Genomic DNA, 16,903 nt, shown 5'->3' with positions numbered 1-16,903 from the left:
ATAACAAGATGTATTTTTTCCGCAAAGATATCTAGGACTTTTTAGTGTAGAATTTAATAAGCTTTAATGTTGCCTTACATCATATTTTCATAGAGAACGTATATTTAGAGTAAAACGCAAATTTATCCACGATGGTACACATTTTCCAAGATGGCTGCGATTCCTCGAGGTCCCCAAATGTCAAATAGTGTGGACATGAAAAAGAGACCTTTAATTAACATACATACCAAATTTCATATCTTTGGAAGGATTTCGAGGTTAGACTTAACTCGATTGTGCTACAGCAAGTGCGGCCGAATTTCACCTTCCCATACAAACGGAGTTTCGTTCTCATTTTAAAACTACGTGTTGAATTGTAATGAAACTTGGCACATACAATGACATAAGGTATATCTATGCGTGTAATTATAGTTGGTCAAACCAAATTGTCAGTAAATAAGAACAAAAAAAAAACTATACTCGTCCTTTTCTTTTGGGTGCTAGTACTAGTGTAAGACAAAGATAGTATGATTATCTCTGTCTATGTTTGAAATGAGACAGTCCTTTGACAAACTATAGTTAATATAGCTCCAGCTTAAATATAAAACAAACGAAAGAGAGCAAAAACAATTTTTGTAAAAAAAAAAAAACAAATTTGCTGTATTTTTTTATACTAAGGTATCCGAAACTACATAAACGAATTACAGGCATATCCTATTGTAAGTACAAAGTTTCAGAACAATCTAGCTAGTCGTTTTAAAATGAGAGCGTAACTACATTTGCATGGAGAGCTTGCTGCGGATCTCTTAACCTGCGGACCACGGTCGCTGTCCGGTACGCCTGTCTGTTACAGCTTCTACTTTGTCCTTGCCTTTTTTACGGTTCCGTACCCAAAGGATAAAAACGGGACCCTATGACTAAGACTCCTCTGTCCGTCCGTTTGTCTGTCTGTCACCAGGCTGTATCTCATGAAACGTTGAAATTTTCACAGATGATGTATTTCTGTTGCCGCTAAAACAACAAATACTAAAAAGTACGGAACCCAGTTTTTTACTACTAACGCCATCTGTTAGAAAAATAAAGAAACAAGCACGAATATTAATTCATTATTTTTGTAACAGATGGCGTTAGTAGTAATACAATGTGTTATTCATTTATTATTTTTTTATGTTTATAAAATGATATTTTTATGTTATATATATAACACATCTAGACATGAATTTAAATTACTATGTTAAATCTCAAAGCTAACAGTGTGATGGTTTTTCCGTAAAGTGTACCACAAGAATGCATAGATTGTCGAATAGTAATGATAGGGCTAGCTTCGCTCGCCCTAATTATCTTGCACCATATGGGCCAAACAAAATAGTGTGTAATGTGGAGTCTTGCAAGTTCGCGCTTCGCGCCTTCATTGACGCAGGCCATAGACCTAGCATTACATAGACCAGCTATACGCGTGCGCCCGTAAGGGATAGACATAGATGACGTCATAAACGTGGGGATACCATATTGGTAAAAATTACCTCAATATTTGATATCACGTTGGGGCGATTACCCTGGAGGCAAAGTTTGACGGTATTAAAATTGTTGAATAAAATGTCAATGGGCCGTTCTTTTTAGGCGTATGAACAATGAAATACCTCCTATAATTCGCGCAGGTGGTACATAATTAAACATGTTTAGTAAATAAAACGTAAAATAAAATGTATTATGGGTTTTAATTTAAAGAAATCACAAATCGCAATCACACCAATTAATGTACACCACATTTAATCTTCACAACATTTGTTTATTTATTTTTTGAAATTAGAAGTACGAAAAAACTTCGAGGTCAAAATTACCCATAAAATTATGATATTTTCATCTGGTATCCCTAACATGATTGTTATGCAGCTAAATTAAGAAGTTTAAAAATGGCTGACCTCAGACGCCTACCTACCTACGTAATTTGGGCGGATAATTTTACAAATAATGTTTTGTTAATTTGCGTAAATAATTGTGATATTTTTATTGAAATCGTTTGATTCTACATTGCTTTGAGTGTAACGTAATTTTACGATGTTATTCTCACATATTGCGTTAAGAGGAAGGTGTAAAATACCGTACTTACGTGTGAAAGGTTATGATCTCATATTTTTGCTCAGAGCGGCTATTACAGCCGATTACAGAACAATTCACCAGTATTTTATTAAAGTTCAAGCATTCAAAACGCTAACCATCACTATATTTTATAAGAGAAAGCACAATTTCATACAAAACAACGATAATTAAACAAGCAACGAACAAACATGACATGTCACGTATTTATTTGTTTGCCACAACCTCGGTTGTGGCAGCGGTGGAAAAGTGAAACTATGACAAGGACAAACAATAACAGCGCTTTCTCTGCTACTCCTACTGAAAGATACATAAGACTATCCCGTTCGGTCATTTTCCCCCACTCCTCATGACCGATCCAGTTATACTAGATTCATGACGCAGGCAAAACCACGGATTTAGATTTTAATAAACCGGATGGAGTACACGGGCCAAAAAGTGTGTCCACATGAGAAGTCAAAGTGGGCGGTTGCATCTCTTTCTAATTAGGGTGACCATAAGTCATATGTATGTGGGATATTAGATTAAGTTGGAATGTATAGTTTGGCCAAGATCTTTTTTCATTCATGCATAGGAAGTCAGAGAGAATGGATATAGTTTTTTTCTCCTCTGTAAAACGCTTCACAAAACCTTACTTAATTTAGTCGTTATAAAAGCTGTTACTGATGACAGACAGACTGACAGACGGACAGCGGAGTCTTAGTGATAGGGTCCCGTTTTTACCCTTTGGGTACGGAACCCTAAAAATGGTCACGTTTTTTTCATTTGTAGTCTGCCTTTTCGCACTCATGGTATGTTCATATACGTAATGGCTTCTCTTTTGCACACTTCAGCTATTCTTTAAGCGTCATCGTAGTTAATTGCACCATTTTTTTTTAAATTTGCCGCCTTTGTGTACTGACGGAAATATGTGTTCAACCTATATAGAATATTATGTATAAATGTGTCTGTAATATTTAAGGATTTTGGATTTAAATTTTGGCAATTATATAGCTCTCATTACGTGCACAAATAAATCATTTATCTATCTATCTATCAACCAAATAATTAAACATGCTGAAATAAAGATATACTTATTTAGGTAAACTTATTTTTACATTAAGTAAGTACGTAGGTAATAAGAACTCTGTAAGGCCGATTCACATCGTGCCGACATCATAGTCACCCTAATGAGTTTGACAATGCTTTCTTGTATTTTTATCGTAAACTTTAATAGTTGAGGCTTACCTGTGAAAAGATATACCACAATCAACAAAACTTTCACTTCTGCAACCTTTCACACAACATCTTTTACCCATTTTATACTTTATTTCGCAAATAAATCTTGAGCGCCGCCATTCATGTATTTTGAAAATTTCTTTATCAAGTTGGGGATACCAATTAATATTCAAAGTTACTACAATGTCTACCATATTAAAATTTATGTATTTTTTGTTGTGCACATGCTTGGTTAAATCAGTTAATGATATTGACATTATAACTATTTACAAATTACGTAAAAGATATCAGAACCGCACTCTGAATATAGCACTTAAATAATATAAAAAGGTATTTCATTTTAGTAGTTATTGATATAAATACTACCAAAATGGTATTTTTTTAACATTGGCAACATGTGCGAGTGGGACACCGCGACCCACTTTTGCTATCTCATGTGGACCGTTTTCTCTAGTCTGGTACGAACACCTTTCTGGGCTCGGTGATAAGGTTCAATTTAGTATGGCAAAAAAAGTGACAGCTCGCTCCTGTTTAGGGTGTAACTTCATGGGCAAAACCGACAAAAAACGGGGAAAAAGGCGCCAACAATCTGCGAAATCGAAGCCACACTTAATTACAGACAAGTTGTGTTTGCCAGACTATAAATACCCATCAAATTCTTAGATCAGCTGTAAAAAAACATACAATGCGATCAAAATACTCAAAATATAATATTACAATCACACTAAATTGTTTTTTTTTTTTTATAGTTTGTCGAAGGATTGTCTCATTTCAAACATAGACAGAGAGAATCATACTATCTTTGTCTTACACTAGTACTAGCACCCAAAAGAAAAGGATGAGTATAGGTTTTTTTAGTTCTTATTTACACAAAATATCATAACTCGTTCGCTACAATACAAATCTAATCAAGCAGAAACGAAACGCAAGCCGCCATGTTTTATCAACTGTCATAAGAGCCAATGAAGAGGGGAGTCGCGAGGAAAACAAGCTCTGTTTGTTTAATTATTTTTGATACCATAGTCTTTATAATTATAATAACATCAGAAACATATTCATCTCTACACCTCTATGTATATTATGAGAACTATAACCGGTGATTTTAAGATGTGTTCCTGTAAAAAAAGTACGAATCAAGTGTGAGGCGGATCAGATAGAATGCCGACAAGATGAAGCTTTTGTCGCTGCTATTTACGATTATCACGACATGCTACGTCCCGATTGTCTTCGCTCAGAATGAAAATTGTACGAGGCCTAATTATCGGTGTGACTACGAGTTATCGGTGGAAAAACTTTCTGAGACTTTGGGAAAAAAGTTTAATGAGATAGTCGCAACGGAACTCTGCAGTGATTATTCCACGCAATTCGAAGTACGCACCGCTTCGAAAGTGAGCCGAAATCAACCCTCTGATAATGACCTGCTTTTCACTATAGCCAGTAAAATAAGCTACAAGCTCTCTTCTGCGGCTACAATACTTAAAGATATGAGCAAAGCTATTAACGGCAACAATACTCCGTCCTTCACGTATCCCTGTCCGTTCAACTCTATACGTAAGTCAGTGTTTATTAAAAATGTTGAATTATTGGAAAATATGCCTTTGGATCCTAAGTCCCAAATGTTGGAGCGTTTCAAGGATTTAAAAGTAAAACGACAGTATTATCTTTCACATATTGACTATGCAACAGATAAAGACTGTGTTACAATGCCACACTCTAATTTGAGATATCTATATCACAAGGTTGTGCACCCAGCCTCAAAATTTGTTGTTTTTATTATTGATAACAACATGAGCTCAGCATCATTGCAGCATGCAGTAAGAGTAGCGCGAGAGATGGCCTATGCTCTACAAAGCACTGATGTTATTGCGTTGAAGATGACCAATACTACTGGATTTCTGAAATTTGATGACACATGCAGTAAAGATGGTGTATCCAGCCTAGGCAATGCTACAGACAACAACAAACTGCTATTACGGGAGTACTTTTCATTGCTGGACATAGCTCCTACAAATGTTTCGCCTCTGACTATAAATAAAGAACTAAAAGCTCTACTTGCTGAGAACTCATTACCTACCAACAAGCTGTTCGTATTTTTGACAGATACTAAGATTTTAAAGAATGAAACATGGCTGAAAGTCTTTCCTTATTCAACAAATGACCATTACATGAAGTTTGCCATTGGTCTGATATATGAAAATGATGCAGCTAGAAACAGTTCTTTGGGAATATTCCACATGGATAAGTGGCACAATCACTCCAGCAACCACTCTGTGCTTAGGTTGCACATAAACAACAGTGGTGTGGTGGGGCAAGTGGCATCAGCATTTATTTCACTATTACCTGATAAATATCAAATCAATTTAATCATAACTGAAGGCCCACTTTGGGAAGCAACAGAAAGAGACTTTATGGTGTCCTTGATGCTGCCTATATCTTCTGGGATTCTAGGATTAGATTTATATTGGTCTGATCTTGCTGAGGACATTATATACTTTAAGGATTTAAATTTACAAAAGAGAGCATTTGTGATGGATTTTTCAGGTAAAGTTCTTATGCACTCATATTTTCCAAGACCTGAGACAGCTTCTGAAAAAATCAAATTCACTCACTTGGAAAGTATTGAGGCTTATGACTTCATTCACAGTGTAAAACAACAAATGGTATCCAAGAGTTCTGGTAACTTCACAGTGACTGATCAGAGTTCTAGTAAGTCCATTGCTTATTCTTGGAGATGGGTTGAAAAGTTGTATATTGTTTGTATAGTTTCAGAAACAGTAGGAAAAAGTTTTTTTAACAAAACTAACATTTCCCTTGCTAGAAGCAACAAAGAAATATTATTTCATAGATTAGATTTGTTTCCTCCAAAAAATGGCAAAATTTGTCGACATTTCAAACAAATAGCCACAATTGATCAAGGTACAGTTTATTTGAGTCCATCTAGCTTTCAGTCGCCATTCACTTACTTGTATGATATGGGGAATGGCCATGAAGCAGTTACATATATGCAAAACTATTTGGCATATTTGAAAAGTGTTGCTCATGGTTTGCTCTCTAATCCGGGATTGAAAAATGAAATTCAGCAAGATGTGGGATTTCTTAATTCTCTTTTGACTTTTTATAAAAATCAGCATTTGCATGGAACCTACTCCAAATACATAGTTAGAAGGTATGCAGTAACTGAAAGTGGTGTACTTGTCATGTATCCTGGCACAGTTCTAGAATATGACTATGAACCTGTTCGAAGACCCTGGTATACCTATGCCTTAGAAAACCCAGATAAAATTGTTCTTACTCCTCCAAATTTAGATGTGGGTGGAGCAGGGTATGTGGTGTCAATTTCTTATGCTTTAAAAAGTCCTCTTCATCCCACTATGGTAGTCTCTATGGATGTCACCATGGGCTTTCTTTATAAACTCCTAATTGATAGCATGCCTTTATGTGAAAAGGCACATATTAAATGCTTCATTATGAATAACAGAGGCTACCTAGTTTCTCATCCAGGCTTAATGGATCCTAACAGTTCCGGCCCTATTGAACAGCAGCATATCACCCATAAAGAGTCTATGATCGCAACAGACATGCTTAATCACAAAGGATTTGTCACAAAAAGACTATGCAGTAATTTCTATGATAAGACTATACAGAGGTTTTACGAATTTAATACTTCTCTCCCAAATATTCTTTCCAATGCAGTGTCTGGAGACCACTGTGTTCATTACTACATTGCAGCCATTCCTGGTACGAATGCCTTTATAGGTCTTGTAAACGCGTCTTGCGTTGCAGCCTCTTTTTGTCCCTGCAGTATGGTGGATAGGCTCTGTCTTAACTGCAATCGGATGGAACAGACAGACTGTGAGTGCCCTTGTGAATGCACTTCTGAAATTTACGAGTGTCCAAACACTAATTTTACTAAGTTCAATCAGGAGATTCCCTTGTGCGGAATGATGCCAGAAAATAATAACCATAAATCGCATTATTTTCACAATTTTGCTGAAACTTTGCAGGCCTGTTTCGATTTTCAATGTGAAACTTACTCAACGCGTTCATCTTGCTTGGGTATATTAGGTTGTGAGTGGTGTCAGGTTGATACAGATGGGCATTCCCAACTTTCGACGGCATATTGCACTCCTCAGTCTTCGTGCTTTAATGGAGTTCTTGGTGCCGTTACCCCGTACGGCGAGGGCACCTTAGGTCACGTCAGTAGAGACGTGACAGGAAACTATTTAGGTCCAATTGCAGGTTGTATTGTTACTATTAGTCTAGTAATAGCCGTTGCCATATATTGCTATAGGCAAAATGTTACGACGGCCAGTTGCCATAATTTATATGTAGATGGTCCTGCCGAAACTTGGCCGGATGCAGACGTACAAATGAGTAATTTACAGTCTGATGACACCCATGACCTTTCCGGGCAAGATAAACTATTGCCAGCCATGGAAATAGAGGCCCCCATTTCGCCATACAGGGTAGTGACCGGTTACAGACGGCCCCACACGGCTGGAGGCTCAGATCACGGGTATTCTACGATGACTCCTCATGAGGACTCTGAAGCGACCGGATTTTCGGTCAATGATCCAATAATTCTGTCAGATGACACAAAATCAGATATAAGCTGCCCACTTCCAGCTAAGATTAAGCCCAGATTAAAAGCTGGCGATCTTAGCGTGACTGTTCTTCCCTGTGGCAAAAACAGTGTAATAGCTCCTGTGACTGTCCATAGACATATGGAAGCCTCATAATACGTTTATTATACATAATCTACCTCTGTTGTACATAGCATTAATGTTAATGTGGTCAAGCAGCTTCATTTTTTTTTTTTTATTAAATGTGATATATTATACATACTTGCTAATAATGTTAATCATTTTAGTATCAGAATTTTGGTTACTACCTACATAATGGTGCTCTTTCTTGATTTCTGTACTTATTTTTTACATTATTTTAGGAAGCTTAATAGCATAATATTATACGTGAATAGTATAGCCCAGTCCAAACGGGAACAAACCTGCCTGACCAAATCAGGTGGTGTGGACGCAAACGCCAATTTGGCTCACAGATTTCAACCGCCGATATTACCGATAAAATGGAGGTGCGGACGCAAGAATACCAATTTGTGACGCTAGTATGCGCGTTTGAAGGCATTCTTTTTAATTCAGAGCGCTCAAATATCACCATAAATCTTAAACTGGAGATTGACGCAAATTTATTTTCTGATCAAATCGACCGATCCCGTCTGGACTGGCCTTATGTTAACTGACGAGAAACCGCGCACGCGCAGGATCGAAATAGGTGGTGCTATTTCGCATCAGCAATCACTGCCTCCGGGTCACTGAGCCATTTAATTTAGTTACTCGGTTTTTTTCAACTGATCATATGCTCCATCATAGGCATCATAGCTATTTATTTATGTACCTACTTTTGCTTCACGGAGATTATTTTTTGTGATAAGCTTTCAGACTACATACAATAAGTAGGTAATAAACGTTCATCCTATTGAAATGTATTTCCTAAATATAGTATATGAATGTTCTCAAATGATTTTTACGCCTCACACCCTAATCTGTTAAACAAAAGCCTTTTTCTTTTGTTCAGCGGTTACCAATGCTACCGCTACTGACTGAACGGTAACAAACTCGTTTAAAAATAAATTTTACCATCCTATTTATATGGTTCAAATTTATGTAGCAGCTCTGTATTCTGAGGCCACACACAAGCAACCGTTCGTCCTTCATTACCCAAAATCGTTATCTCAGAATGAGCTGTTACATTTTGAACCTTAATACTATCACGATAGTTGCTTTTTAACGACATGGTTGCTTTGCCACTAAGGCGTGGCAAAGCAACCGTCCGTCAACTCGTGGCGACTAAGGCGCCTCTCCATAAAAGAAACAAGGCTTTTGTTTAACGGATTAGGGCCTGAGGCCTAAAAATCATTTGAAAAAACTCATACTTTACCTATGTTGGACTTGCTTTTGTTTTATTTTTTGTAGCGCTAATTGATCAGCGTTCAGTTACGAAGGCTAGTTTGGCTTCTGTTAGACGCTATTAGACAAATTGTCACTATGCAATACAGGTCTATTTGTATGTAAGTTTTATATTTTAACTTTTTGTATTAGCATTAAGATACAGTAATTTTTATTTCGAGAATGTGCCAGTGCCTAATGTATTATTAAATTAAGTGGACATACATATTTTTAAGACTGAATTGGATGTTGCATTTACGTGATGTAAGAATAAAATCATTTTCTTTTGTAAATATTGCTTATTTGACACCTTTTGTTTAAAAAATAGGTACTTGAAATTAAGCACCGATATAAAATCCTTTAACTGGCGCACCGAGGGTGCTGTAAAAACTTTTAATTATCTCACGAAACTATAAAAACGAAAGATTTATACTAAGTGTGTACAGTTGTACATCTATTTACTGTCAAAAAAAAGGAAACAAAAATTGGAATGTACAACTCAGGCTCTTTCAAATGGTGTACCTAATATACCTATCCCACTTGCCCGAGTAGAGTAGTTTGAAGTTTTGCCCACACTCCATAAATACTTTCAATGCGGGTTAAGCTTTGTCCTGAACTATTTCAAATCGATAGCGTAAGTAGTTCTCGAGATATTCAGCAATGTAACAGACGGACGGACTGACAGAGTCGCAACAATAAGGATGTCCTTTTAACTTTTTGTTACGGAACCATAAATAGGGGTGACGCCAGACTGTTATTTTAATTTTATGCCCTTGAGAGAATATAAACAAAGAAAACTGTGTCTCAGCTCTGGTATTTATATTACTGGCTGAATGACGGTGTCACGTAGTTTGCTTTGTTTACATTGCCTCGAGAACATAAAAGAGCTGACATGAAATGATATTAGAAAAGTCAACACTTATTTGAAAATCTCTTATTTATTACAAGTGCCTATGCTAATTATGAAAAGTACCTATAGTCTATTTTCTAGTAGATATTTAAATGTAAAATTTCATACATGTGTTGTATTCTAAAGACTTCTAAAAAGGACTTCATTAGCTTGAAATCACTATTTGCGTGTGCGATGTAGTTCAAAGGCGACTCGGAAGGAATCCCTATAGGTACTTAGAAGTATCAATAGTAGGTATAGTTAGCAGTAGATGCAGAATCAATTGTTTTATCAGTAGCAACAGTAGATGTAATATTAAAAAACCCAACGCAACGGATGAACCGATTTCGATAAAATATGCCTATGAACCACCGCTAAAAATAATATACTTTCAAATTATTAAAAAAACCGCATGCACCCGTTTAAGAGCTACGGTGCCAAAGACAGACACGCATAGCAGTAAAACTTATGACAGCCCGCTTTTTTGCGTTGGGGTTTAAAAAAGACTGATTCAAAAGAATCTTCACATATAAGTATAGTTTGCAGATGCAATCTCAAATGATTTTACGTCTATTATAAGACCCTAATTTGTTAAACAAAAGCCATGGTTTCTTTTATGCGAGCGGTCGGCCATTGTGTGCCATTGTTAGACACAATTACACGCGCTCAGAGAGAATGGCACACAATAGCCGACCGCCCGCAGAAAAGAAACAATGGCTTTTGTGTAACAGATTAGGGTCTTTCTTAGACGTAAAAATCATTTGAGAAGATTTATACCATAAGTTATATTCGTTTAACAATAGTGGTGACACTTTTGGGTATTCTAGTAAAACCTTCGAGCAACACCAGGAAGGGCGTCGGCATTCGTATGCATAGGCATAACTGTGCCTGGCGGTGCGTGTTGTGAAGCCGGTGTTGCTTGAAGAGTAAAACCGCTTTGCTGCAATCTGTTCTACAATTACCAACAAGTTATTTCAGTTGGCCGAGTACCCGGTACACAACTTCAGTAGAAGGCGGCAAATTTGTAAAATTTTGGCTCTAAGGGTCAATCTTCCAAACAGATTTTCAATTTCGCGCTTTTCCACTGACAGACGAGGATAAATGGATAAATATGCCAATCTTAACCCTTAAATGCATATATATGCATAAGCATTGGACAGCTCACAGATTCAACAGAAAAAAAGCTTAAGTTTCTGAACGCACCTTTAAACCAAACCATTTTTGTGTTCCCAATAGATGTGACCATTCATAATCCGTGGGTTTTTGATACGCCAGACTATGTAAATATAGGCCGCCAAACCGATTTGTCAGAAGACAAAGGTGAGAAGTACAAAATTTGCAAGGGCGATCGATCCTTCGCGCTTACTTTATTCAAATTTGTCGCCTTTTACCATTGACAAAATCGTTTCGCCAGTACTAACAGCGTGTCTACTCGTCGTCGAATCTGATGTGCGTGTGCGTGGGCTGCGGGGAGGCGGGCTCGGGAGGGCCCGGGGGCGGGGGTGCTGCGCCGCAGCGCTGCAGGCGCGCGCGCAGGCGCTCGCGGCCGCGCGGCCGCGTCCCCGCCCGCCCCGCCTCCGCGCGCGCCCACTGCTCCTCCTCCTCCAAGCCCGACAGAATGCTGGCGCGGTTGCTGGAGTTGGCGCAGTACTGGAAATTACATCCGATTTAAACACCGGCGGCTCTGTGAGCTGTGGACCTCGCCCAAGACAAAATTTCACGTGAATCGGTTGAGAAATGCGACCCGTACCTAAGGTTAACGGCCGGATGGCAGTGTTGGCCGAACGTTAATGCCATTGACCATTAAAAATCAACCATTGAAAAGGTTAATGGCCATTAATATTAATTTATTTCAAACCATTGACAATTAAAACGAACTAATGGTTAATGGATTCACAAACCATTAACAATTAAATCAATTTTTAATGAAAATTAAAAATGTGATTGATAATTAACAATTAACAAGAAGAAATATCATAATTTTATAAAGGCATCAAAGGGATCAAAGGCAAAGGTCTGCAAGACTGAACTTGTAAAAGTTTTGAGTATGTATTACTCATCCTCCTTATGAACCCTGGCAGTACTTAGTGGAACTTAGGTTTGGTGCAGCATAAGCACGCGCTGTTTTGATCATCCGACTAGTCTTGATGAGCACTTGAGAGCTGCACCCTTTGATAGAGCTGATGCTGAACCCTGGCAGTACCTAGTGGATCTAAGGTTTGGTGCAACATAGGCACACGCTGTTTTAGTCATCCGACTCGTCTTGATGAGCACTTAGGAGAGCAGTACCCATGATAGAGCTGATGCTGAACCCTGGCAGTACCTAGTGGAACTTAGGTTTGGTGCAACATAGGCACACGCTGTTTTAGTCATCCGACTCGTCTTGATGAGCACTTAGGAGAGCAGTACCCATGATAGAGCTGACGCTGAACCCTGGCAGTACCTAGTGGATCTAAGGTTTGGTGCAACATAGGCACACGCTGTTTTAGTCATCCGACTCGTCTTGATGAGCACTTAGGAGAGCAGTACCCATGATAGAGCTGACGCTCAACCCTGGCAGTACCTAGTGGATCTAAGGTTTGGTGCAACATAGGCACACGCTGTTTTTGTCACCCGACTCGTCTTGATGAGCACTTAGGAGAGCAGTACCCATGATAGAGCTGATGCTGAACCCTGGCAGTACCTAGTGGAACTAAGGTTTGGTCGACATATCAGTCAAATTTGTTACCATGTTAATTTTCACTAAAAAAGGCAAAAACTGTCCAACTGTCAATTTTGACAGTTTTGACAGATGTGTCAAACTACATTTTCCATCCCATGACTAATGTTAAAGGTCCTATCAAAAGCGGACAAGCCGTTTCGATTTGGGATCCAAAACTGTCAAAATGTCACAAACTGTCAATTTTGACAGTATAAATCTACACTTAGGTACTGTCAGGGTACAGCACCAGCTCTATCATGGCTACTGCTCTCCTAAGTGCTCATCAAGACGAGTCGGATGACTAAAACAGCGTATGCCTATGATGCACCAAACCTTAGATCCACTAGGTACTGCCAGGGTTCAGCATCAGCTCTATCATGGGTACTGCTCTCCTAAGTGCTCATCGAGACGAGTCGGATGACCAAATCAGCGCGTGCCTATGTTGCACCAAACCTTAGTTCCACTATGTACTGCCAGGGTTCAGCATCAGCTCTATCATGGGTACGGCTCTCCGAAGTGCTCATCAAGACGATTCAAATGACCAAAACCACGTATGTCTATGTTTCACCATGGTTGCACCAAACCTGAATTCCACTAGGTAGTAGGTACAGGTACTGCTACTGCCAGGGTTCAGTCAGGGTCATTTTGCTGTCTCATTTTAAAATATCACAAATTTAATTTTATTAAACATTAATGCAATTGAGAGTAATTCTAATTGATTTTTTGAAACTTGAAATGATATCAACAACACTAGACTATGTCACTTAGTACCAAACTTTAACAAAAGTACGTCTCAAAAATTTAATTCGAATTAACTTTAATGCAATTGGTTAATGGCGGAACTAATGGTTAATGCAATTGATCACTGGTTAATTAAAATTAACAATTACGGCCAACACTGCCGGATGGACGATACGAAAGCATTTCTGCTGGAGGTGAAAGGTAGACGCTTCGCTCGGTCAAAAGAATATTGGCGCTAGTAAACGTCGGAGATTAAATTAAATCTAATGTACACTAATTTTAAATTTAAACTTGACAATTGTTATAACCTATTAGAACAAACAAAATTGATTAAGTTGCCCATAGAAATATTAAGTCCAAAGCAGTAGGCCATGACGATATAGGTCGCGTTATGATTCTCTTTGTTCTGGAAAGTATTCTTCCTGTAATAACCCATATCATCAATTTCTCTTTTCACACTAGACAATTTCCATCTTCTTGGTGTAAAGCCTTTGTTATCTCGCTTCCCAAAGTTTCTAACCCCAGCTCTCTTAGTCACTTCAGGCCTATATCTATTCTCCCATTCATGTCCAAGATACTAGAGGCTGCAGCACATAACCAAATCTCAAAATTTATTAATTTCAACCGTTTACTGTCCCCATACCAGTCTGGTTTTCGGGCAGGGCATAGTACGACCACCGCGCTTTTGAAGGTCACTGAGGACATAAGACAAGGCATGGAATCCTCGAAAGTCACAGTACTTGTTCTCATTGACTTTTCAAATGCGTTTAACGTTGTTGACCACGACCTTCTATTGGCTGCTCTTTCCCATTTCAGGTTCTCCTCGGAATCAATGGCGTGGTTTGATTCGTACCTATCCAGTCGCACCCAAGCTGTCCGTAGAGATAGGTGTATGTCTGATTGGCGTGATCTGAACACCGGAGTACCACAAGGTGGTATTCTCTCTCCATTGTTATTTTCGATGTTTATTAATTTCATCACGCACGGACTCAAATGCGATCATCATCTGTATGCAGACGATCTGCAATTATACGCCCAAGCCGAGGTAGCGGATGTCAACTGCGCTATTGCGGCTATCAATGATGACCTGGATCACATAAGTGACTGGTCTAGTTCTTTTGGCATTTCTGTCAACCCATCTAAGTGCCAGGCCATTATTCTGGGTAGTCGATGGCAACTTTTGAAGTTGGATGCGGTTTCTGTTGCACCGATAATTTTTGACGACTCGGTTATCCCAGTTTCGAGTCAAGTGAAGGACCTCGGTTTAATCATTGACAGGCATCTCTCATGGGACGGGCAACTTTCTGAGATCAGCCGGAAGGTCACCTGTACCTTACACACACTCTACGGGTTCAAAAACTTCCTTCCGGTATGCACAAAGAAATTGCTCGTTCAAGCACTCATCCTCCCGCTCATTGATTATGCTGATGTGTGCACAACCAACATGGATCAAAATTCTCTTAACAAACTCGAGCGACTGGTAAACAACGGAATACGGTTCATTTTTGGAATTCGAAAGTTTGATCATATATCCAGCTACCGCCGCCAGCTCAAGTGGCTCCCCATACGTCAGCGCCGATCCTTTCGAATACTCTCCTCACTGTTCTCTATCCTATTTGAGCCCATCACTCCAGAATATCTCAAATGTAACTTCAGCTTTATTACCCCACGCCCAGGCTGCGAGCTGCGCGCTGCCCGTTCTCTTAAACTCTCTGTTCTCCCTCACCATACCGGTTTTCTCACGTCTTCTTTCGCTGTTCAAGCAATCCGTCTTTGGAATTCGCTCCCTCTAACGATTAGACAAGCCCCAAACAAGCTGACTTTCAAACGAATGCTCTACAAGCACCTGCTAGATACTGTCTAGTGGGACCCCCCCCCCCCCTCCCCCCTGCCCCGCACATGCAAATATATATTTATGTATATTATATGATAAATTTGTATATGTATTTATATTGTTTATTTATGTACTTTATAAAGGTATTATAGTATATAAATATTACTAGTTTGTATATTGGCGTTAGTATTAGAATTTATATTTAGAATTTTTTTTTCGCATCGCACTGCACCCACCTTAACAATTTCTGTTTGGCTCAGTGGTTGACTGGTAGAGAATGCCTCAAGGCATTAAGTCCGCCTTTTGTACTTGTTCTTGTGCAATAAAGTTTAAAATAAATAATAAATAAATAATAAATATTAGACGCTACGTTAAAACAACTTACGAATATCGACTGCTCAAAAAACAAAGGTGGTAATCGTCGAACTAATTCAAGGTAAACTATTTTTTTCACTCAACCAGCCAAAGCCGAAAAGTTCACATGATATTGGCTCTACTCAACTGTAAGTTACAACACCATACAGTTACAGTAACAACTTACGAATATCGACTGCTCAAAAAACAAAGGTGCTAATCGTCGAGCTAATAATATATATAATAAAACTTTTATTTATTTAGATAACGAGATCCATTTTTGTTAGTAATCTACAAACTAAATCTAAAAACTATGTTAGTATTCGTACCTCACTAATGACAACGTATTTTTAATTAAGTGTTGCATTATTGAGCACTCATTCCTTACAGCTATTGTCTTCAGGAGGCTGTTTGGGCTGTCACGTATTCTGTTCAGAAGCGATGCCATCTTTTTCCGCAGCAGAGCATTGAAACTGTCTACGCGTGCTTCCGCGAACATGGTCGATGCACTGCAGAAACGTGACAACCCCAGCAACGCCCTGAAAGCATTATTATACTGGACGCGCAGAGAGCTGAGCGACCGTTGCGTACAGTCCACCCACAGTGCAGCCGAGTACAGCGAAGTGCAGTATGCTCTAAAGAGCGTAGTTTTGACTGCAGGTGTACACCGCGCGAATCTGCGGGCGAGCATGTTCGCCCGAACCGCCAGCGCTCTGCGCTCCCGTTCTACATCTACATCATCTTTTAAATTGTCTGTTACCCAGTGGCCTAGATACTTAAACTGACTAACTCTATTAACTGGAGCTCCGTTTAGTATTACAGGTAGTGACATATCCGGGCCTTCCGTGCTCGGAGCCCTGAATACCATATACACCGTAATTCAAGGTAAACTATTTTTTTCACTCAACCAGCCAAAGCCGAAAAGTTCACATGATATTGGCTCTACTCAACTGTTACAGTTACAGTTGAGTAGAGCCAACATCATGTGAACTTTTCGGCTTTGGCTGGTTGAGTGAAAAAAATAATTTACCTTGAATTAGCTCGACGATTAGCACCTTTGTTTTTTGAGCAGTCGATATTCGTAAGTTGTTACTGTAACTGTAATTGCATGATGTTGTAATTCAAGG

The 16,903-nt window shown here is 38.8% G+C and overlaps 2 protein-coding genes across 3 annotated transcripts in view; one reads left to right on the top strand and one right to left on the bottom strand.

The window, feature by feature from the left end:
- The first annotated feature begins 4,264 nt into the window (after nucleotides 1–4,264).
- Nucleotides 4,265–9,555, top strand: LOC134742940 (VWFA and cache domain-containing protein CG16868). The gene has a single exon (XM_063676164.1). The coding sequence runs from the start codon at nucleotides 4,464–4,466 to the stop codon at nucleotides 8,031–8,033; it is 3,570 nt and encodes a 1,189-aa protein (XP_063532234.1). The 5' UTR covers nucleotides 4,265–4,463; the 3' UTR covers nucleotides 8,034–9,555.
- Nucleotides 9,556–10,812: 1,257 nt separating this feature from the next.
- LOC134743652 (la-related protein 7) overlaps nucleotides 10,813–16,903 on the bottom strand; it is a 41,797-nt gene continuing 35,706 nt past the window's right edge. For both annotated transcript variants that reach the window (XM_063677244.1, XM_063677235.1), the window contains one exon: nucleotides 10,813–11,796. In XM_063677244.1, the coding sequence (XP_063533314.1) occupies nucleotides 11,575–11,796 (222 nt within the window). In that variant the 3' untranslated portion in view covers nucleotides 10,813–11,574. The remainder of the gene's footprint in view (nucleotides 11,797–16,903) is intronic.

The sequence above is a fragment of the Cydia strobilella genome, chromosome 1, assembly GCF_947568885.1.
Source record: "Cydia strobilella chromosome 1, ilCydStro3.1, whole genome shotgun sequence".
NCBI lineage: Eukaryota > Metazoa > Arthropoda > Insecta > Lepidoptera > Tortricidae > Cydia > Cydia strobilella.
This window is presented reverse-complemented; position numbering and strand designations above follow the sequence as displayed.

What these genes read in the sequence shown, in the direction of transcription:
- LOC134742940 (XM_063676164.1), top strand. Translation starts at nt 4,464, where the DNA reads ATGAAGCTTTTGTCGCTGCTATTTACGATTATCACGACATGCTACGTC.